The sequence below is a fragment of the Hemiscyllium ocellatum genome, chromosome 43, assembly GCF_020745735.1.
Source record: "Hemiscyllium ocellatum isolate sHemOce1 chromosome 43, sHemOce1.pat.X.cur, whole genome shotgun sequence".
NCBI classification, from domain to species: Eukaryota; Metazoa; Chordata; class Chondrichthyes; order Orectolobiformes; family Hemiscylliidae; genus Hemiscyllium; species Hemiscyllium ocellatum.
In genome coordinates, this window is record NC_083443.1 from 15,015,674 (window position 1) to 15,039,016 (window position 23,343).

General features: G+C 40.2%; 1 protein-coding gene across 1 annotated transcript in view; it reads right to left on the reverse strand.

Annotated features, from left to right (window-relative positions):
* Positions 1-23,343, reverse strand: part of LOC132834906 (anthrax toxin receptor 1-like) — a 123,045-nt gene that overhangs the window by 51,264 nt on the left and 48,438 nt on the right. Inside the window, exons 12-17 of the mRNA XM_060854025.1 lie at positions 14,178-14,256; positions 12,969-13,064; positions 11,479-11,517; positions 10,235-10,330; positions 7,867-8,031; positions 6,420-6,500 (exon numbers count right to left, since the gene is read on the reverse strand). Coding sequence (XP_060710008.1) covers positions 6,420-6,500; positions 7,867-8,031; positions 10,235-10,330; positions 11,479-11,517; positions 12,969-13,064; positions 14,178-14,256 — 556 coding nt within the window. The remainder of the gene's footprint in view (positions 1-6,419; positions 6,501-7,866; positions 8,032-10,234; positions 10,331-11,478; positions 11,518-12,968; positions 13,065-14,177; positions 14,257-23,343) is intronic.

A 23,343-nucleotide genomic window follows, 5' to 3' on the forward strand; every position in this document is an offset into this window, starting at 1 on the left:
GGGAAAACAGCCCCAGCCTATTCAGCCTCTCCCTATAGCCAAATCCTCCAACCCTGGTAACATTCTTGTAAATCTTTTCTGAATTCTTTCAAGTTTCACAACATCATTCCAATGGAAAGGAGACCAGAATTGTATGCAATATTCCAAAAGAGGCCTAACCAATGTTCTGTATAGCTGCAACATGACCTCCCAATCCTGGACTCAATACTCTGACGAATAAAGGAAAGCATACCAAATGCCTTCTTCACTATACTACCTACCCAGAACTCCACTTCAAGGAGCTATGAACAGGCACTCCAAAGTCTCTTTGTTCAGCAACACTCCCTAGGACCTTACCATTAAGTGTACAAGTCCTGCTAAAATTTGCTTTCCTAAAATACAGCACCTTATATTTATCTAAATTAAACTCCATCTACCATTTCTCAGCCTATTGGCCCATCTGATCAAGATCCCATTGTAATCTGAGATAACCTTCTTCGCTGTCCACTTCACCCCCAATTTTGGTGTCATCTGCAAATTTACTAACTAGACCTTTTATGCTCACATCCAAATCATTTACATAAATGATGAAAAGTAGTGGAGCCAGCGCCGATCCTTGTGGCTCCACTGGTCACAGGCCTCCAGTCTGAAAAACAACCCTCCACCACCGCCCTCTGTCTTCTACCTTTGAGCCAGTTCTGTATCCAGATGACTAGTTCTTCCTGTATTCCATGAGATCTAAACTTGCTCGCCAGTCTCCCATGGGGAACCTTGTTGAACGCCTAACTGAAGTTCATATAGATCACATCCACCATTCTTCCCTCATCAATCCTCTTTGTTACTTCTTCAAAAATCTCAATCAAGATTGTGAGACATGATTTCCCACACATAAAACCATGTTGACTAACGCTAATCAGTTCTTGCCTTTCCTAATACATGTATATCCTATCCCTTGAAAGGGTTCAGAAAAGATTTACAAGGATGTTGGTAGGGTTGGAGGGGTTGAGCTATAGGGAGAGGCTGAATAGATTGGGGCTGTTTTCCCTGGAGAATCAGAGGCTGAGAGGTGACCTTATAGAGGTTTATAAAATCATGAGGGGGGGTGGATAGGGTAAATAGACAAGATGTTTTCACTGGGGTGGGGAGTCCAGAACTAGAGGTTTAGCTTGAGAGGGGAAAGTTATAAAAGGGACCAGAGGGGCCACGTTTTCATGCAAAGAATGCTGCGTGTATGGAATGTGCTGCCAGAGGAAGTGGTAAAGGCTGGTACAATTACAACATTTTAAAGGCATCTGGATGGGTACATGAACAAGAAAGGTTTAAAGGGATATGGGCCAAGCGCTGTCAAATGGGACAAGATTAAGTTAGGATATGTTAAGTTGGCATGGACAAGTTGGTCTGAAGGGTCTTCTGTAACAGCTTTATCCCTGCTGTTACCAGAAGCTTCAACAGATCTCTCAAATGTTAATTTTGATCACACTCTCTGCACCTTTGCTGCAGCTTTAACACTGCATTCTACACGCTGTTCTGCTACCCTGTTGCACTTTGTACAGTACGATCTGCCTGTATAGAATGCAAAACAACACTCCTCACTGTATCTAAGTACATATGACAACAGTAAATAAAACTCAAACACAAAATCAGGAGTGTGATGAAATACCCCCACAGAGCATGCAACTATAACAACACACAAGACGTTTAGACCATAAGACCAGAAGAAATAGAAGCAGAGGTAGGCCATTTTGCCCCCCAAGCCTGCCAATAGGATTATGGTTGGTCTAGCACTCCTCACATCCACTTTCCTGCCCTTTCCCCTTAATCCTCAATTCTCCTATTGATCAAAACCTATCTACCTGAGCCTTACATGTACAGAAGCTTTACACTATCCAGCACAAAGCAGCCAACTTGACAACACCTTCTAAATCCATCAGCACAACCATCTAGAAGGAGAAGGGCAGCAGAGACATAGGAACTCCTCCATCTGCAAAATCCCCTCCAAGCCACACATCGTCCTGACGTGCAAATATAACACCATTCCTTCAGTGAAGTTGAGTCAAAATCCTGAAATTCCCTTCATACTGGCATTGTGGCTAACCCTATACCAAATGTACTGTAGCGGTTCAAGAAGTCAGCTCACCATTACCTTTGGTAGGAAGGGACAATAAATTTTGTCCCAGCCAGTGATGGTCACATCCTGTAAATGAATAAAAAGAAAATTCCCAGGCCAATGGCAAGAAATATGGGAAAAAACAATGAGAATGAAGAATATTTGATTCTTGGAATCAAAAGAAAAAACACAATTTTCCACTTAAGGTTTTAACTTTAATCTCTGAATCCCATTGATGAGTACTGACGATCTTATCTCCATACATTTGCATCTCACTAATAGCTAATCTCGCCTCATTTGTATGCAGTTTACTATTTTCCATTTCACTGCACTGCCAAAAAGTTAAACAATGTCAGTTCCTGCCTTTAAGGTCTGAGTGGTTACTTGGTGGACAAAGCTCACTGCTTCCTTTAAGAGGATCCATTGTTAGATCAATTCACCAATGCCTGTAGCATGTGCCAGCAGTTTATGTGGCAAAAATGCTACATGTTCTTCAAGCAAATGGCCATCTCTGAAAGTTTAGGGGCAACACTTGAGTTTTGTACAGTCCTGAGATAAAAGAAGCTGGACTATGGTCAGTCAGGGGGTATTATCACTCTCAGTCAAGAGCATCAGGGGATTGGCCATTGTCAGTCAGGCACTTGGTATGAATAGGGTCAGAGGATCAGTGCCCTTACAGTCTTCACCATGTGGGAAATATATGCAAGGACTCTGCCTCCACAGCTCTCTATGCAAGGAGTTTCAAAGACTTACAATGCTCTGAGAGAAGAAATTTCTCCTCATCTTAGTCTTAAATTGGCACTCCTATATTCTGAGACTATATCCTCCCATAAGGATTCTCCTATAAGGGAAACATCCTCTTAGTATTCATCCAGTTAAGAATCCGATGTGTTTCAATGAGATCATCTCTCATGATTCTAAATTCCAATGAATACAGTCCTAACCTTTGTTTAGAAGGTAATCCCTCCATATCAGAGATCATCCCCCAATGAACTTTCTCTGAACTGCCTTCAATGTAATAATATCTTTTCTTAAAAGAGAGGACCAAAGCTGCTCACAGCACCCCAGACATGGCCTCACTAGCAACTTGTACAGTTGAAGTAAGACTTCTCTACTCTTATACTTCAAACCCCTTAAAATAAGGACCACCATTCCATTAGCCTTTCTGATTATCTGCTGTGTTTGTGTGCTAGCTTTCTGTGTTTTGTGCACAAGTACCCCTAAGTCCCTTTATGTTGTAGCTTTCTGTTTTTCTCCATTTAAATAATACTCTGTTCTGTTATTCTGCCTTCCAAAATGGACAACACTACATTTTCCCAGATTATATTCCATTAAGTAAGTGGGCAATAATGTGCTTACTTAACCTATCAACATCTCTATAAACTGTTTGCATCCCTCTCGTAACCTGCCTTTCATCTACTTTTGTGCTGTCTGCAAATTTGGCTACATTACATGCACCTTCTTCCTCCAAATCATTAATATATATTATAACAGTTGCAGTACTGATCCTTATGGAACCCCACTGGTCACAGGTCTCCAACCTAAAAAAAGAACCTTCAATCCCTACTCACTGTTTCCTGCCCATTAGCCAATTTTCTATCCATGTGAATATACTTTCTGTAACAACATGGGGTCTTATGCCTTAATCTTATGTGAGGTATCTTGCTGAATACGCTCTGGACGTCCAAATATAACACATCTACTGGTTTCCCACTACCCACTATGGTAGGGACTTCCTTGAAAAATTCTCATATTTAGTTAGACACTATGTCCCTTTCATGAAGGCATGCTAACTCTGCTTGATTAGATTATGCTTTTCCAAGTGGTCTACTATTACTTCTTTAATAAGTTTTTCCAAGGCTATTCCAACAATAAATGTTAGGCCAATCAGCCTATAATTACCTTTTTGACTCCCTCCCATTTTGAATAGGAGTGTCATGTTGGTAGTTTTCCAATCCTCTGGTACTTCTCCAGAATCTAAGGATTTTTGGAAAATTACAACCAATGCATCCACTATTTCTGTAGCTCCGTCTTTTAGGATCCTAAGGTGCAAACCATCAGGGCCAGGGGAATACCTCTTGCCTCATTAGTTTTTCTAATACTACTTCTCTGGTGATGATAATAATACTTTATTCCTACCTCCACTAACTTTAGTATGAATAGGATGTTTGAAGAAAATAAACACTCATGCAAAACATCTGCTGAATTCCTCTACCACTTCCCAGTAACCATTTCCCCAGATTCATTTTCTCAGGAACTTACACTCACTTTGACCTTTCTCTTCCTTTTATATATTTCAATAAGTGTTAATTGTTAGTTTTGATATTCCTTGCTAATTTATTTTCTCTGTATACTTTTACTACAACAAGCTTACAACTTGGAAATGATTGTAACTAATGTAATTCTACGTTTGAACTTCATTTGCGCAAAGGAAATCTATATCATATTTCTATGGAATGTGTCATTAAAATGTCTTACTAATCCTTAAAGGGGTTGTTTAGCAATGATGGCTGGTTTCCAATGCAGCATGACACCAACAATGTGAGTGTTCATCTACTGTACTGGCTGTGGTCACCATTAAGATTTTACCTTCACAATTTCACCTGGTGACCCTCAAGTTAAACTCATCATCAGTAATTTATCTCTCTCTCTCTCTCTTTCTCTCTCTTCTATAGCAGACGATGAAAACTTCATTTTTTTTTAAATAAGATATGCTTTTTAAAAGCTATAACAATATGTATATGGTTGAACAATTTTCGACCTACTCTTTACAAAATCTACAAATAATTTTCAAAATTTGTCTAACTGTCAGTACTGAAATTTACTGTAACTGAATTTATTGTTCTAATATAACAGGTACTTTTATCAAACAACTTGAAAAATTGAAAAATGTTTGCTCATTTTCCCTTTCCAGGCAAGCAGGACATCCCATATTTAACAGAATATGGGATGTCCTGCTTCCTGACTCAGGCGACTGACTGTGTGGAGTTTGCACGTTCTCCCCGTGTCTGCGTGGGCTTCCTCCGGGTGCTCCGGTTTCCTCCCACAGTCCAAAGATGTGCGGGTCAGGTGAATTGGCCATGATAAATTGCCCGTAGTGTTAGGTAATGGGTAAATGTAGGGGTATGGGTGGGTTGCGCTTCGGCAGGTTGGTGTGGACTTGTTGGGCCGAAGGGCCTGTTTCCACACTGTAAGTAATCTAATCTAATCTAATCTAAGAATAGTTAACTAAAATCGTAAAACTACTCCTCAAATAAAAGTATTAATTAAGAAAAGTCAAGATTTTGAAATAAAATGAGTAATTAACTGCATATCTGTGAAAACTGAATTGTTAACAATTAAGTTAAATTTAACACAACATGACTTACATGACAGAAGGATTTTTGTTTGCTTTTGTGGTTAATCAAAAGCTGTTAGTAGGTCATGGACCTGAAATGTTAGTACTCTTTCCCTCGCTAAAGGTGCTGCTGGGATTCCAGCACTATCTGTTTTCATTAAAGGTTTCTAACATCTACAATGTTTTACTTTTGTACATTTGTTTACTTTTGCCAAGCTATTCAGCTTGAACCGAATTGCTGCCCTGGCCTGAATATAAACAGTGCACTGTTGGGTGTTTGTGTATGTGTATGTGCTTTGTCCTCGTCTACATGCTTAAGCTCAGTGAGCAGCCAGACATTATAAAAACATTAACTGCAAACTCTTTTCTAATGACCAAATACTTTGTTCAAGAGTCAGCTGCTGTGTAAAAAGGTGGCACGGTGGCTCTGTGGTTAGCACTGCAGCCTCACAGAGTAAGGAACCTGGGTTTGATTCCAGCCTCAGGTGACTGTCTGTGTGGAGTTAGCACAGTCTCCCCAGGTCTGCATGGGTTTCCTCTGGTTTCCTCCCACAATCCAAAGATGTGCAGGTCAGGTGGATTGGCCATGCTAAATTACCCATTGTGTTAGATGCATTAGTCAGAGGGAAGGGGATCTGTGTGGGTTACTCTTCGGAAGATCAGTGTGGACTTGTTGGGCCAAATGGCCCGTTTCCATACTGTGGGGAATCTAATCTAAAATTCACAGCTATATAAAACTAAATGCACTTTTAAGTTTACTGTGTTAAAAAAAATCTACAACATACAAGTTATTTACTTACAGGGATGAAAGAATGTAAGCATTCTTGACATCTTTAATTACTTATTCTGCATACAAGACATCGAGAATGCAAAATTGGTATCATACTACTAGTTATTTGACTGTACCGATATTGCTAATGTATAGAAACCAGAACAAGAACTCATGCATCCTTCTGTACTGTAAAGGTAAATAAATATGTTTATGACTGATCCTACCTGATCCCCAGGTTGTGGCCTCATCAGAGATACTTGATCATAACCTCTGCGAAAAAGAGCCCACAAGGCATCCAATTTTCCCTAGACAAATTATCACAACAATATTAGAGACAAGACTTACTATTGCTTCCTGAAACTTCATCGTTTTGCACTTTAGAAACAATAAACACAAACTTAAAATGATGGATCCCCACCACGCACTTGAACAGGAAGCTGATCATCATTGTGCACTCATACTGTAATGAAACTGCAACCAGAGATAGCGCAACCATTGAGTTTGTGCATTATCTGTTGCTACCTCTTCCACACATCCTGCTGACCACCCCACTGGCCACTGCCGTCGCTCTGGCTGCTCCCTTGGCTGTCGCACTGACTGTTTCCCTTGATGAACCCCTTGCCATTTTGCTGCCTGCCCACCCCAGCTCCCCAGTGCTCTGCTCACCAGATGCTGGCTATCCCCTTCGCCACTCTCACCACCACCCAGCTCGCCACTACACTCACAGAATGGAGCAGTGAGTGAAGCAAGCGAAGGAACCAAGGGTTCTTTCTGAGCTCTCCTCTGGGTCTTCTAATTTATCTCAGGGGTCGATGCTGCTACATGAAATTTACTTTATACGTGAAGCAATTAATTCTGTGTCAACACTGGCAATGACTTCAAAAGGACACCCCCTACGACTGCAGTGGCAACAAACACAGCCAATTCAAAAATACTGCCCATATTAATCTCATTATTTTTAATACTTCACAGTTCAATAATGACTTGTGTTTGGTAGTTCATGAGACTTACATACATGGTTGGTCAAAGCGTTAAATATTTCATATACATTCCACATACATTGGTCAAAGAGGAAATGAAAACTCTACGAAAGTAAGGTGATTATATTTTAAATACTATTCAGAAACATTGTTTTTTAAAATACATAAATTTCTTCTGTGTTTCAGAGAGACTACTTTGAAAGTATTGCAGATTAGGGAAACACCATAACTAGATTTTAAGTTAGAAATTATGATATTAAAACAGCTTAATGAATTATAATTATCAAATCATTGTAGATTTGCGAACTCAACTCCATCTCACCAGTTTTTTAACGTATGTTCAATGTTCTGTATGTTGCACTAATTATTACTTAGCAGTGACATGACCAAATACTAATTGGTAGCTCAAAGTTCTTAGTACCCATAAGCAATTCTCGCTGCACCATTTTTCGCCATTATGCTTATCTATGTATTGCAAGTTCACTCAAAACTCATTGATTAATTTTCTTACATGAAAGTGCAGAATTAAATTATGTAAAAAAGATTTCACATCAGTTTGTGACATGATCAGAATAGCATATATCTGCGCTATTTGGGTGATCATACAGCACAAAAATATTTAACTGTTTATCTTACTCCTTTTAATAATCAGTCAGATATTATAATATTCCTCACAGGAGAAGTAAATTACCTTAACTGGTGTATACCATTTTCTTTGCTCTGGTGGTGGCCTTCGGGGCTTGCAGGGCCTAGGATCCAATGGTTCAAACTCTTGATCTGGCATCTTGATGATTGCATTTTTGGGCTTTTCTAATTTTGCACCTTCTTCAGTTGAGCCTTTATCTCCCCAGCGTACCTGACCACAAATAAATTTAAACAAAAAGTTGATGAACAATAAGAAACCAGAGGGATGGGAAATTAAAAAGCCTTTTAAAAGGAGACAACATTTAGGAGCCACAATTTCTCTTCAAAAGAAGAAAAGATACTTGCTTTTCTTTATAGTTATTAATTTGCTCAGGAAATCTCAGGAACAATTACCTCTGGAACACAAATTCTGAGAAGCCAATGTTTTGATAGGGTCATTAATCATAGACAAAACAAAATCTCTCATCGGTTTTGTTTCAAAGGTAAAATTTCATTTACTTAGAAGCTTCATGGAAAGTAAAGTTTCTCCAGGTTCAGTATTTCCTGAAAGTTCCTTGTGAAATGTTGTATCAATTTGAAAAGTATGTAAATGAATCAAGTCAATCCTGGAGTTGATAATGAATGCCCATAACTTAGAAATCAGGAATGACTAACTTTTGTAACCTCCTTTCTTCAAATACTCTAAAACTCAAGACTTATTTTCTCCAAACTATGGCACAGAGATAAGGTAGCACAAATAACAGGATAATTAAAAAACATTAACTGCTACTGCAATGAAATATTTTACAATATGTTGGAATTCTCGATTGTTAATCTGTAAACCTAATGTTTTCAGTTACTACTCTGCCACTTGTTCAATGTGCTTTGAATTTGTCAAACATGTTCAAACATCACTAAAAGCATCTGTGCAGTCTATAGAAAATTTGTTTCCAATTACAGGAACAGAATAAGGGAAGACATCAGATGTGGACCAGTACAGATAGGAAAAAAGGTGGCTCTTTCTGACTTCTTGAAATACTACAAAAATACTTACAGCTGTATTTTATGTACTATACTGTAGAAGTTAAAAAAGAAATAATAAATTAATAATGAAAGCGTGAATGCCAATTTTGATGGCATTTTTGCAGAAATTGTTATCAGATCAGGGTTGATCTGAAGGATGAATGGAGATTGGAGATTTGATTTTGCGAAGATTAAATGGCACACCTAAATGACATCCTCCAGTATTGCCAGACTCAGAACGGTAAAGTGACTCAGATTTAAAGTTAAATGAACAGCTTAGTTTTGGTTAGTTTTGTCAGTGTTACAAAATACAAAATTGATTGATCCCAAAGTAATTAGGAGGCGGGGGAATGGGGTGGAACCATTATAGCTTTAGTGCTACATTGACTCTGTCACTGCCTCAATCACATTCTCAAAGTTTCTGTAAAGTTCAGCGAGCAGGGTCAAACAGCGTAGGGCATAACTAATCAGATTGTGGGGAAAGCACAGAGGGATCGGCAGCAGGCGGTGATTTTTGTAGGTCCTCCTTATTCACTGAAAATCATTTTGACAACTTAGCGTTAATGTTTTCATCAAACTGGCAGTCTCCAGTTGTTTTCATCAACACACTCTGAATTTAGAATTGAACCATGACGCCCAAACTAAATATATCAGAAACACTCTTGCCTGCATTTACTCCAAAGCTATAATATTTTGAAAGGCAACAAGTTAGTGTTTTTTACTTAAAATGGAGATTTGCATCTTGCTCCTCCCCAAAAATCAAAGAGCCAGATAGAAAATGCATCCCCCACCCTTAGAAATCTCCAGGAAACTATGGCTCACAATTACAGATGCAAATAATACTGTACAGGCCAGTGTATTGCTGGAATGTAATTTCAGTTTCATAGGGAGATAATCAAACCAGCTTGAGCCTTATATAATCACCACATAACTAAGCTGTCATGAAGCCATCTCACTTAACATTAAAATTTACGGTTTTAAAATAAGATCAGCAAATCACTTTTCCCTTTTTATAATGTGAGTAAAAACTGATAGTTGGATCATTTTTATCCTGATGTTCTGAACTGGAACTCGACTAGCTGAAGTACAAAGTGATTCAAATCCATCAATCAGTACAGTCCTGTCCTCACTTTCTCTAAAACATACATTAAGACCATACCTTTAGCTACAAAACAGGATAAAGTCAGCCAGCAATGCATGTGCTTGTGGTAAAGATGTCATTGCAGCTTGAAATTTAAAATCTTAGATTCTAACTAACATTTTATTGAAATGTAGAATAATTTTATAAGCAGATCTTCTATGTCTAGTAGGCAAGAAAAGCAAAGTTTCCAAATGGTTAAGAATCTTGCCAAATATACAGGCGTGAATGTTTCAGATATACTTCCAAAAAGGAGAAGAAGCAACATAAAAACCTCCATCCGTTTAATGCCGCCTACTCCCCTTCCTCCATAATACGATGCATCAACTGTTGGCCACTTTTTCCTTGCCATGGCTTCGTCGTCAGACTCCTTCAAGCAAATGAACCAAAGAAAGCTGTCAGTTGGTGGTAAATCATAGAATCCCTACAGTGCAGAAAGAGGCTATTCAGCCCATCTAGTCTGCACCAACCCTCCAAACAGCATCTTACCCAATCCCCATATTTACAGCTACACTACCAGACAATTTAGCATGGCCAATCCACTTAATCTGCACATCTTTGGATTGTGGGAGAAAACCAGAGCAGGTGGCAGAAACAGGGAGAACGTGCAAACTCTATACTGACAGTCACCTGAGGCTGGAATTGAAGCTGGACCCCTGGCACTGTGAGATAGCAGTGCTAGCCACTGTGCCACCCACACTGTGCTAGCATGCTGTCCATGCCAAACTCTGAGTTTGTTGTGTATCTCAAACAGCGATGTATTTTTCAACCTTCAACCAAAAAACTAATTGATGTTGGTGCTAAAATAAAATAATGGGTTTCTATGTTCTGTTTGGAACTTCATATCGGGTAAGAGCCAGAAAAAGCCAACTCTTGACATTTGGAATCGGCACTAATTTGTGTTCTATTCACACACAAATATAGGACAACAAATTCTGATAATCCATGCCAAAATAGGTCATTATGTAAGGACAATGCTATATTATGATTCTGTTTACCATATCTCTACGTAATAGTCACTGAAACACAGACCTCCCTGTAACTGTTGCATGTTTGCACTTTTTGCTGCAAGATCTTTGAAGGCTGCATAGAAGTACGCATCTGTAGCATGGTGTGACAAAGATCTTTTGCAAAGCTCTCTGCTAAAAGCTTTGACACTTGACTTTTCATAATCCAGCTGGCATCAGTAGGTTATTCTTTTATCGGACTTGAACTCTTACTATCCCAGTTTTCCTGAAGTGAAGGTATATCATTTTGCTGGAGTTGAGAGTTTTAATGATACTATGCTAGCTGAATTGTACTACAATAATAGTTATTATGATTGTGAGCAATACATACCACTGCTTATATTAAAATCATTGTCATATGTAGTTCAGTTTTCAAAGCACAGTTTGCACATAAGTAAATTCAGGTGCAAACAGCTAACAATTCCAACAAGTTTTTTTTTTCACAGAATGTAAATACAGAATCACTATTATTAAGTCAATGACATAACTAAGTGAAGAACATATTACTTACCTCCTCATAGGGTGGTGGAGGTGGTGGCTCTTTAATCACCTATTAGGAAAAAAATTAGAAAAAAACAGGTCTTTTGTTAATTTGAGTGGAAATTACTTTAGTTGGACACACCTTTTCTGTAGAACTTTATTTTCAAATTAGGCACCATTCCCACTACCTCTACTTTCAAACAAAGGGGTCTTGCATTGCAGTGGGAGTCTTCCTGCCTCTGGACCAGAAGGTCTAGGTTCAAACTCCACCCTTCCCTGAATGAATGCCATAACACATCCAAATGAGCTATTTATTTTTTCTCCTTACATTTAAACAACTTATGCATTCAATCTAGAATCCAAAATCTATTTTAATGTATATAAAATTTCAATGAACACCAGGTTCTAATGTTGTAGATTATTTCAGTAGTAGTTCATTAATTAGGTTTGGCTTGTGCCAAATGTCATTAGAGCTCCCTGGGTTTAGCTAAGTGGTGTGTCCCAATTCATGCAGGCAGTGGTCTCACAGGTCAAAAAACAAAATAATGAAGAAATCCGATGCTGGAAATCTGAAATCAGAAGGGTCACTGGACTCAAAACGTTAATTCTGTTTTCTCTCCACAGATATTGCCAGATCTGCTGAGTTCCTTCAGCTATTTCTGTTTTTTTTGTTTATGATTTCACAATTGTCTGATTGGCATTTAATAGCATCCTTGCAATGGGGGTAGCACCTGACTTGGGTTTCCCACTTATCTTCAATGTCATCTCTGAGGTCTACTGGGGTTAATTAATCCATGGTACAACATTCTAATGCTCAAACATGCAGTTCCAAATACTAAGCATGGCAGAAAAGAACAATACTTTTATGAAAATTATTTACAACTATTTGAGAAATTTCTAACTTTTGGAATAATTTATAATATTGACAAATATCATTTAAAGGATCAGTTATTTATGGGTGGCACGGTGGCACAGTGGTTAGCACTGCTGCCTCACAGCGCCAGAGACCCGGGTTTAATTCCCGCCTCAGGCGACTGACTGTGTGGAGTTTGCACGTTCTCCCCGTGTCTGCGTGGGTTTCCTCCGGGTGCTCCGGTTTCCTCCCACAGTCCAAAGATGTGCGGGTCAGGTGAATTGGCTGCTAAATTGCCCGTAGTGTTAGGTAAGGGGTAAATGTAGGGGTATGGGTGGGTTACGCTTTGGCGGATCGGTGTGGACTTGTTGGGCCGAAGGGCCTGTTTCCACACTGTAAGTAATCTAATCTATTTTAAGTAACTGCGGATACTGGAAATCTTAAACAAAATCAGAAATTTCTGGAGAAACTCAGTAGATCCAGAAGCATCTATAAGAGACAGAAACAGAGTTAACGTTTCAAGTCCAATGTCACTTCTTCAGGACAGAACGTATTCGACTCGAAACGTTAATTCGGTTTCTCTCTCTACAGATGCTTCCAGACCTGCTGAGTTTCCTCAGTAACTTCTGTCTTAGTTTCAGTGTCACTTTAATTGATTGGAAACTTACCACAGTACAGCACAAAGGCCAAAACCACCACAGCAAGATCAATGCCAACAGCAGGAACAAAACTAACAGAGCAATTAAAAGGACTGTTCCATCAGACTGTAAAACAGGAAAAAGACATTAACCATGTGTGGCAGTAGCTATTACAGCAGATAATATGTCCAACAAATGACAATATTATAAAACTTGTGAGAGAAAGGGAAATAACTTATAGGTCTTGGAAATGCTCAGAGTTGATGAAATTGATGTTAGTAGTTATGAATCAGACTACAATAGTAAATAGCTCCATAAAGCCAGGAAATCACAGAGAAACTTACTCTATAAGAGGAAGATAACCAGAGAAAAAAGAGAGTTGAAGAAGTCTCAGAGACGAACAAATAGTTTTGTAAGATGAGTAAGGAATTCTTCAAGCTAAAAATATTAAGAGGGAGAGAGAGACATGCAGAAATAAGATCAAAACTGAAAAAGATTGCATCTAAATACACCTGACACAAATAAATGAATTGGGAAATAATACAGGATCCATGCCTTTGCTGTCTTTAGTGCTGATTTTCCCAGCTATCTCCAAACTGGCTCTCCTCGCTTCACTTTTTACAACCTTCAATTCATACAAATCCCTGTGGCCATGTTATCACCTATAATGGCCTTTAAAACCCCCATGAAGCTCCATTGAGTCTCAAGCCTTAAAACTTGACCTTAAGGGCTTTTTCACTGTCTTCAAATGCCTTCATTCACAATACCAGACCTGAAAAGTGCCCTCCAGCCACTACTACATGCACTGTCTGCTCATCTAACAATGAAATTCTCTTTGTTCCCACTCTCTCAGTTCCAACATTAGCCACTCTTCTTTTGAAGTGTGGTGACGCCTTCATTTAGATCCCACACAGAACTCTGCTCTTCAGTCCCTTCCTCCGTATCTTCTGAAGCCCTCTAAGATCCTTCACTTTAACTGAAATTCCTCATTAGTCCTTTTTTCTCCTTTTTGTTTATACTTTGTTAAGCTTCCAGTAAAACATACTGAGATTGCTCTTTGCTCAAGGTCAGTTTAACAGAAATGTAAGTTGTTCTTGATTAGAAAAATATTTTTATAATATATGAGATTTACCACAAACTTCAACTTCTTTTGCATTTGAGTGGTTTTGTTTTCTTATAAATACCTTGATAATAATCCACAATATTTCCCTCTTACTTACTTTTCATCTGCTTACTTACACAATGTGTGCTGGTGATACTGACAGAGCTGGATATAAATGTTAACCCCTCATTCATGCTTACTTGAAGGTAAACAACCCTGAAAGGAAATTATTAATATTAATTAATAACATGTCCCTTATAACACATGCAAGTTTTGCTTGAATTACACTACTTTTTGGCCTTAGAACTGTAAAACCAAAAGACCGTAAGACACAGGAGCAGAAATTAGCCCATTCAGCTCATCAAGTTGGCTCCACCATTCAATCAAGGCTTATTTAATTCTCAATTCCATTCTCACACTTTCTCCCCATAACACTTGATCCCCTTGATACTCAAGTACCTATCTCTCTCAATTTTAAGTATACTCAATTAACAGGCCTCCACAGCCTTCTGTGGCAATGAATTCCATAGATTCACCACTGTCTGGCTGAAGAAGTTTCTCCTTAGCTCGGTTCTAAAAGATCTTCCCTAAGACTGTGCCCTCAGGTGCTACTCTCTCCTACCAATGGAAACATCTTCCCAACATCTACTGTGTCCAGGCCATTCAGTATTTTGTATGTTTCAATTAGATCCCCACTCATCCTTCTAAACTCCATCACATATACATCCAGAGTTCTCAAACGTTCCTCATACGTTTAGCTTATCATTCCTGGCACCATTCTCGTGAACCTCCTCTGAACATACCCCAGGGCCAGCACATCCTTCCTGAGATATGGGGCCCAAAACTGCACATAATTCGCCAAATTTGGTCTGACCAGAACTTTATAGAGATGCAGAAGTACATCCCTGCTTTTATATTCACGTCCTCTCAAAATAAATGCCATCTTTGCATTGCCTTCCTAACTACTGACTCAACCTGCAAGTTTACCCTGAGAGAATCCTGGGCTAGAACTCTCAAGTCTCTGCGCTTCAGACTTCTAAATTTTCTCCCCATTTAAAAAAAATAGTCCTTGCCTCTATAGTTCCTACCAAAATGCACAACCTCACGCTTTCCTATGTTGTACTCCATCTGCCACTTCTTTGCCCAATATCCTAACCTGTCCAAATACTCTGCAACCTCCCTGCCTCCTCAACACTACCTGTCCCTCTACCTATCTTTACATCATCTGCAAACTTACCCAGAAGGCCCTCCGTTCCTTCATCTACCTCGTTAATGTGTAAAGTAAAACATTGTGGTCCCAATACTAACCGTTGTGGAACACCACTTGTCACCGGCTGCCATCCTGAAAAAGACCCTTTTATCCCCACTCTACTTTCTGTTAGACAGCCAAGCTTCTATCCTGCTAGCACCTTGCCTCTGACATCATGCGCCCTTATCTTACTCAGTAGCCTCCTGTGCGGCACCACAGTCAAAGGGCTACTTGAAGTCCAGGTAGATAACATCCATCGGCTCTCCTTAGTCTAACCTGCTCGTTACTTCCTCAAAGAATTCGAGCAGATTTGTCATGCATGGTCTCCCCTTGATGATACCATGCTGTCTTTACCTTATTTTACCATACACTTACAAGTATTCAGAAATCTCATCCTTCACAATGGATTCTAGGATCTTACCCACGACTGAGGTTAGGCTAATTGGTCTATAATCTTCCATCTTTTGTCTTACTCCCTTTTTAAACAGGGTGTCACATCGTGATTTTCCAGTCCCCTGAGACCCTCCCTGATTCTAGAAATTCCTGCAAGATCACCACTAACGCCTCCACTATCTCTTCAGCTATCACCCTTAGAACTCTGGGGTGTAGTCTGTCTGGTCAAGGTGATTTATCCACCTTCAGGCCATTCAGTTTTTCTAGCACCTTTGTCTTTATGATGGCCACCATACTCAGCTCTGTCCCCTCACTCTCTTGAATCTTTGGGATATTACTTGTGTTTTCCACAGTGAAGACTGATGTGAAATAATTATTCAGTTCCTCAGCCATTTCCTTGTTCCCCAATACTATCTCTCTGGTGTCATTTTCCACTTTTGCCTATCTTTTGCTCTTTATGTATCTAAAGAAACTCTTACTTACTTCATCTATATTACTGGCTAGCTTACCCTCATACTTAATCTTCTCTATTCTTTTTTCTTTCTTGGTTGTCCTCTGTTGGTGGTTGTAAGCTTCTCTGGTTTCCCATTGCCTTTCACCACATTATATGCTTTCTCTTTTGCTTTTACGCTATCCTTGATTTCCCTCGTCAACCATGGTTTCCTCATCCTCCCTGTCTCATGCTTCTTTTTCCTCAGGATGAGTCTCTGCTGTGTCTCCTGAATTATTCCCAGAAACTCCTGTCATTGCTGTTCTACTGTCTTTTCTGCTAGGCTCCTCTTCCAGTCAATTCTACCCAGCTCCTCCCTCATATCTCTACAGTTGCCTTTATTCAGCTGTAATACTGTTACCTCTGATTCTATCTTCTCCCTCTCCAATTGCAGAGTAAATTCAATCATATTATGACCATTGCCTCCTAAGGGTTACTTTACCTTAAGTTCTCTCATCAAGTCTGCCTCACTGCACAATACTAAATCCAATATTGCCTGTTCCCTAGTGAGCTCCACCACAAGCTGCTCCAAAAAGCTATCTTGCAGACATTCCACAAATACTTTCCCTTGCAATCTACTACCAAAATGATTTTCCCAGTCCACCTGCATATTGAAATCCCCCATGACCACTGAAACTTTGCCTTTCCTACACACCTTTTCTATCACCTGGTGTATCTTGCGCCCCAGCTCCTGACTACTATTTGGAGGCCTGTACATAACTCCAACTAAAGTTTGTTTCTACCTTTGCGGTTCCTCAATTCTACCCACACAGACGCTACACCTATTCCTTTCTTACTATTGATTTAATTTCATTTCTTACCAGTAGGGCAACCCCACCCCTTATGCCTACCTGCCTATCTTTTTGACAGGATATACATCCTTGAATATTCAGCTCCCAATCCTGATCCCCTTGCAGCCAAGTCACCATGACGCCCACCAGGTCAAATCTACCATTTTCGATCTGCACCACAAGCTCATTTACTGAAGTATTTGCATAGCTTTGAACTTGAGATGCCATAAGAAATCTTGAAACATCTGCAAAACATTCTATATTGGTTGGAATTATACTCAGTATGAAAGAAAATGGTTGTGGTACGTCAATCACTTGAGCTCCAATTTCTTTACTGAAGGTGCAGTCCTAGTTGTGTCCATAACTATCTGATTATCTCTTCTTGATACTTAATAGCATTACTGCCCCGGAGACATCACCACTGAGTTACCGTTGACCAGAAATTTAAATTAGATTAGCCATTTAAAGGCTGTGCGTCCTCCTGTAGGTCAAAGGCTAGGACTTCTGTGGCAAGTAGCTCACTTCCTAATGACCTAACGTTCCCTAAACGGCCTGATAATCTAAATCCCTGGGTGCTAAAGGAGAAAGCCATCGGAGTAGTGGATGCACTGGCTGTCTTCTTCCAAAATTCTGTAGATTCTGGAATAGTTCCAGCAGTTTACTGGGTGGCAAATGTAAAACCCCACTGTTTAAAAAGGAAAGGGGGGGAAAACAGAAAGATACAGACCAGTTAACTGAACATTGGTATCAGGGAAAATGCTGCTGCCTATTACAAAGGATGTGACAACAGAATACTTAAAAATTCCAACAGTATTACATAAAGTCAACATGGATTTGTGAAAGGAAATCATGTTTGGCAAACCTCCTGGAGTTTTTTGAACAAGTAATTTGTAGAATAGATGAGGGAGAAATAGTATATCAGGTGTATCTGATTTTGAGAAAGCTTTTGATTAAGTCTTGAATAAGAAAATATTGTTTAAAATCAAAACTCATGGGATTGGTGGCAATATACAAGCATGGGTTGAGAATTAGTTAGCACACAGGGAATAGAGCGTCGGAATATCAGGTAACTTTGACTGGAAGGTAATGACAAATGTGGCACTTTGGTTTTAAATCTTGTTTTATAATGCTTCCATAATGTGTAGTGATTGTAATGAGGTCAGCCAGGTGGCTGTCATAGAATATGACTTTTCTTAATTGGGACTATTAATCTGATCCAATCATAGAGTGCTGGCTGAGAGATAAGAACAGGAGTGTGTGGGGGTTAATAATAATAATAATATAAACAGGAGATTCTCACTGAAAAAATAAATAAATAAATAAATAAATATGGATCCACAACACTGGCATCTCCAAATCCAAGTTAACTGAATCACATCAGCTTATTAATTACTTAATCTTGATTTTTTTTTGTAAAAAGTTTATTCTTAAATTCCACTCTGTAAAATACCTGGAAATTATATTTAATTCTTTTTCAATACCTTCCCTTAAAAAGCACATTGAAATCCCTTAAGTGATTTCTCACAAAATGATGGTATTAAACTTATGTAAACTATAATCAGATGTGCTGTTTTACAGTACTTCTAGGAATTAAACACGACACATTTCAGCTTGAAAAAAAAATATGGGTCCAGTCAGCGTATTCATTTAAAAAAAAATGTGTCTCAGGAGTTCTCCTCACTCTCGGGACTGACTCTGAGCTGGCTAAAGAAAAAAAAAGAAAAAAAAGAAGAACAGGAGTGTACCATGTGTATATTGGGTGTGGGCGTTTGCACTCCCTCTTTGATTTTCTGAAAAACCTTCTCCTCTGCTTTTGGTTGCACTTCAGTCCCACGCTCCTGATCCTCGGGCACTCGGTGCGGAGGAGGGAGGGCAGGTCTGAAGACCTCCTCGTGGGTCTGCTCCTGGGCCTGGCCAAACTGGCCATAAACAGGTCCAGGCAGCGGGCCGTGGAGGGGGTCATTAGGGCCGACTGCCTGCCCCTCTTCCGCGGTTACGTTAGGGCCCAGGTGTCCTTGGAGAAGGAGCACGCGGTGTCCACCAACACCCTGGAGTTGTTCAGGGAGAGGTGGGCGCCGCAGGGAGTGGAGTGCATCATTTCCCCCTCCAACGCTATTTTAATTTAGTCCTTGCCCTCCCCTTCACTGTTTTGATCACACAGCATTGCCCTTTGATGTGAAGGGCACTGCTTGTCACAGGCCACTTGGGTGTTTCCTTTCTTCCTGGTGGTGGAAATTAAATAAAGATTTGTGCACTTTGTGTCTCTCACTGTGTCTCACACCTGCGCACACACACCATGGGTGCTGGGGATAAAAATAATAAGCACTACCGCAGTTAGGCGGTAGTGTGGGGAGAAAAAAGAAAAAAAAAGAACAAGAGTGTACCATGTATACATTGGGTGTGGGCGTTTGCACTCCCTCTTTGATTTTCTGAAAAACCTTCTCCTCTGCTTTTGGTTGCACTTCAGTCCCACGCTCCTGATCTTCGGGCACCCGGTGCGGAGGAGGGAGGGCAGGTCTGAAGACCTCCTCGTGGGTCTGCTCCTGGGCCTGGCCAAACTGGCCATAAACAGGTCCAGGCAGCGGGCCGTGGAGGGGGTCGTTAGGGCCGACTGCCTGCCCCTCTTCCGCGGTTACGTTAGAGCCCGGGTGTCCTTGCAGAAGGAGCACGCGGTGTCCATCAACACCCTGGAGTTGTTCAGGGAGAGGTGGGTGCTGCAGGGAGTGGAGTGCATGATTTCCCCCTCCAACTCTATTTTGATTTAGTCCCTGCCCTCCCCTTCACTGTTTGATCACACAGCATTGCCCTTTGATGTGAAAGGCACTGCTTATCACTGGCCACCCAGGTGTTTCCCTATCTTCCTGGTGGTGGAAATTGAATAAAGATTCGTGCACTTTGTGTCTCTCACTGTGTCTCACAACTGCACACACACACCATGGGTGCTGGGAAAAAATAAGCACTACTGCAGTTAGGCGGTAGTGCGGGGGTTAAAAAAAGAAAAAAAAAGAACAGGAGTGTGGCATTTGAGGTTTGTCCTCATTTCCCTGAAAACTGGTTGAATGTCAAGGTTTGGGGCTTGGCTTTGCCATTCCTCTCCCTTATAAAATTGCTGTTTCTCTGCATACAGCTGTAAATGTCAATTGTTTTGTAAACTGTGAATTGTTTACTAAATTATAAAGAAAAGAATAGGAGTGTCAGATATCTTGTGGACTCTGAGAACTAGCTCTGAGAGAGCTGGATCAGTGTCAATGACTCTCCACATGTAATAAAGGCTGACTTTGTGACAGAACATCAGTCTCTGTGAAGTTATAGAGCCTTACAGCATGGAAAGAGTCCAGCCAGTCCACACAAACCATAATCCCAAACTAAATCAGTTCCACCTACCTGCATTTGGCCCATATCCTTCCAAATCCTTCCTATTTGTGAACTTATGCAAATGCATTTTAAATATTATAATGGTATCTACATCCATAACTTTCTCTGATTGTTCATTCCACACTGTATAAAAGGGTTTTTAAATCTTTCTCCTCTCACTTTAAAAATGTGCCCCCTAGTTTTGAACTCCTCTCTGCTCTAGCAAAAACATCTTTGTCATTCACCTTGTCGAAGACCCTCATGATTTTATGAAGCTCAATAAAGTCCCCCTCAATTTCTTATGCTGCAGTTATTTAGAATGTTTTTGTAATATTAAAGGTGTTATATGTTTACAGAACATTGTTACACTTAGAAATCAATAAAATTAATCAAGTTGGAAGTGACATTTTACCAAACTGATCATTTGAAAATGCTTTGCTAGTTAAGAACTACACAAATCTACTATAAATTCTTTGCCCTCTATTATTTTGTTGTCCAAGACATCTTTCTCAATATATCTATTCCATAAACTTAGTAGCTACAGCAGTATTTTTACTTCGCTCAAAATTTGCAACATGCTTTTTATAAATTCATTCATTCATGGGAAGTGGGCATGCTGGCTGGACCAGCAGTTATGGCCCATTCCTAATTGCCCTTGAGAATGTGGTGGTGAGCTGCCTCCTTTAACTGCTGCAGTCCATTGTAGGGAGACCCACAATGCCATGAGGGAGAGATTTCTAGGATTTGATCCAGTGACATGGAAGAAACGGCAACATACTTCCAAGTCAGGATGGTGAATGGCATGGAGGGGAACTTGCAGTACAGGAACTTGTGGTGTTCACACATATCGGCTGCCCTTGTCTTTCTAAATAGAAGTGATGGTAGGTTTGGAATGCGCTGCCTGGGAAAGTGGTGGAGGCAGATTCCATAGGAGGTGAAAGTGATGAACTTTAGAGGGCTATGAAAATAGAGTTGGAGAATGGGACTAGCTGGGCAGCTCTTTTGGGAGCTGGTACAGATACAATGGATCAAACGGCTTCCTTCTGTACTGTAAAATTCTACAATTCTATGGAAGGTACTGCCCAAAAAGGTCAGTAAATTTCTGCAGTGCATCTTGAAGGTAGTGCACACTGCAGCTACTGGGTGTCGGTGGTGGAGGGAGAGGACGCTTTTGAATGCCAATCAAGTGGACTACTTTGACCTGAATGAAGCTTCTTGAGTGTTGTAGAAGATGCCCACAGCCAGGCAAGTCAGGATGTGGCTCACTTGCTGCAGGATTTATAGCTTCTGACCTGCTCCCATAGCCACAGTAACTATATGATTGGTCTAGTTCAGATTTGCATCTGGTACCCCTAGGACACTGGTACTAGTGGATTTAATCTTGGTTTTACCAAGGGACGATGATTAGATTCTCACATGTTGGAGATAGCCTGACATTTGTGTGACAAGAATGTTACTTTTCACTCATCAGCCCAAACAGAGATATTGTCCTGGTCTTTCTGTATTTTGACATGGGTTGCTTCAGTCATTGAGGAGTCATGAATGTGCAATGTTCAGCACCAATCAGTGACCATCGCCACTTCTGATCTTATGATGGACGAAAGGTCATTGATGAAGCAGCTGAAGATAGTTGGGCCTACTCTGAGAAATGTCCTGGAGCTGAGATGACTGACATCCAACGACCACAAACATCTTCTTATGTGTCAGGTATGACTCCAACCAATGGAGAGTTGGCCTCCTGATACCCATCATTATGAACCAGAGCCAACCCTCTCCAAATATATCAAGGAGATAGTCTCAACCCTAGCGTTTATCTTATTTAAAGATAGAATAAGGTGCTGTGCTCCAGAAGTAATTTGATTGGTTACACTCTTCAGCTTTAAGCAAAACACACTTTATTCTTACTCTACAATTAAAATACAAACAAAAGAAAGAAGAATTGGTATAACTTTAATTCTTTAGGAAAGCTTAACAGAATATTTAACAGCAACTGTTCCAATATAGTAACATCCCATAACCACACCTTTGCCAAAGGCAAATTCAGTAAAATAGATTGTCTCACATCGATTCTGGCACAGAGAGAGAACCAAAGCTTTTTAGATGAAGCAGGGAGAGAGACAGAGAGAGAGAGACAGCTTCCACAGCCAACTCCCAAACTCCAATGATCACTGAAAGCTAAACCAAAATCCTGGTTATTTGGGAGTCTGATTCCACCCATTCATACTACTTCTTTTGTTCCAACTTTTTAAAAAAACCAAGGCCTCAAAAGCTGTTTAGTTTATTGGCTTGGAACAGACCACTCGCTACTTCTGTCTCAACCTCTCTTCATTAAGAAAATGGACAAAATGTACCTCTTAATGTCATAGTATCATCACACCATTGATTCCAGTTTTACTACTTGGAGATAGTGAGAACTGCAGGTGCTGGAGAGTCAGAGTGGATAAAGAATGGAGTTGGAAAAAGCACAGCAGGTGAAGCAGCATCAGAGAAGAAGGGAGTCGACGTTCCAGGTTGGAACTTGTCAGGGAATCTGAAATGTCAATCCCCCTTCACCTCTGACGTTGCTTGATTGGTGTGCTTTTTCCAGGTTCACTCTTTATGCACTCCAGTTTTGCTATGGCTCCTTAATGCCGTACTGGGTCAAATGCATTTTGATATCAAGGGCAGTCACTCTCACCTCCCCTCTCACTATAATCTATAAACGTGATAAGCAAATCATAAGTGAAAAGACATAGAGTCATAGAGACATACAGCATGTAAACAGACCCTTCAGTCCAACTCGTCCATGCTGACCAGATATCCTATATAAATCTAATCCCATTTGCCAGCATTTGGCCCACATCCTTCTCAACCCTTCCTATTCATATACCCATCCAGATGCCTTTTAAATATTGTCATCGTACTAGCCTCCACCACATCCTCTGGCAGCTCATTTCATATACACACTACCCATTGTGTGAAAAAGTTGCCCATTAGGTCCCTTTTATATCTTTCCTCACTCACCTTAAGCCCATGCTCTCTAGTTC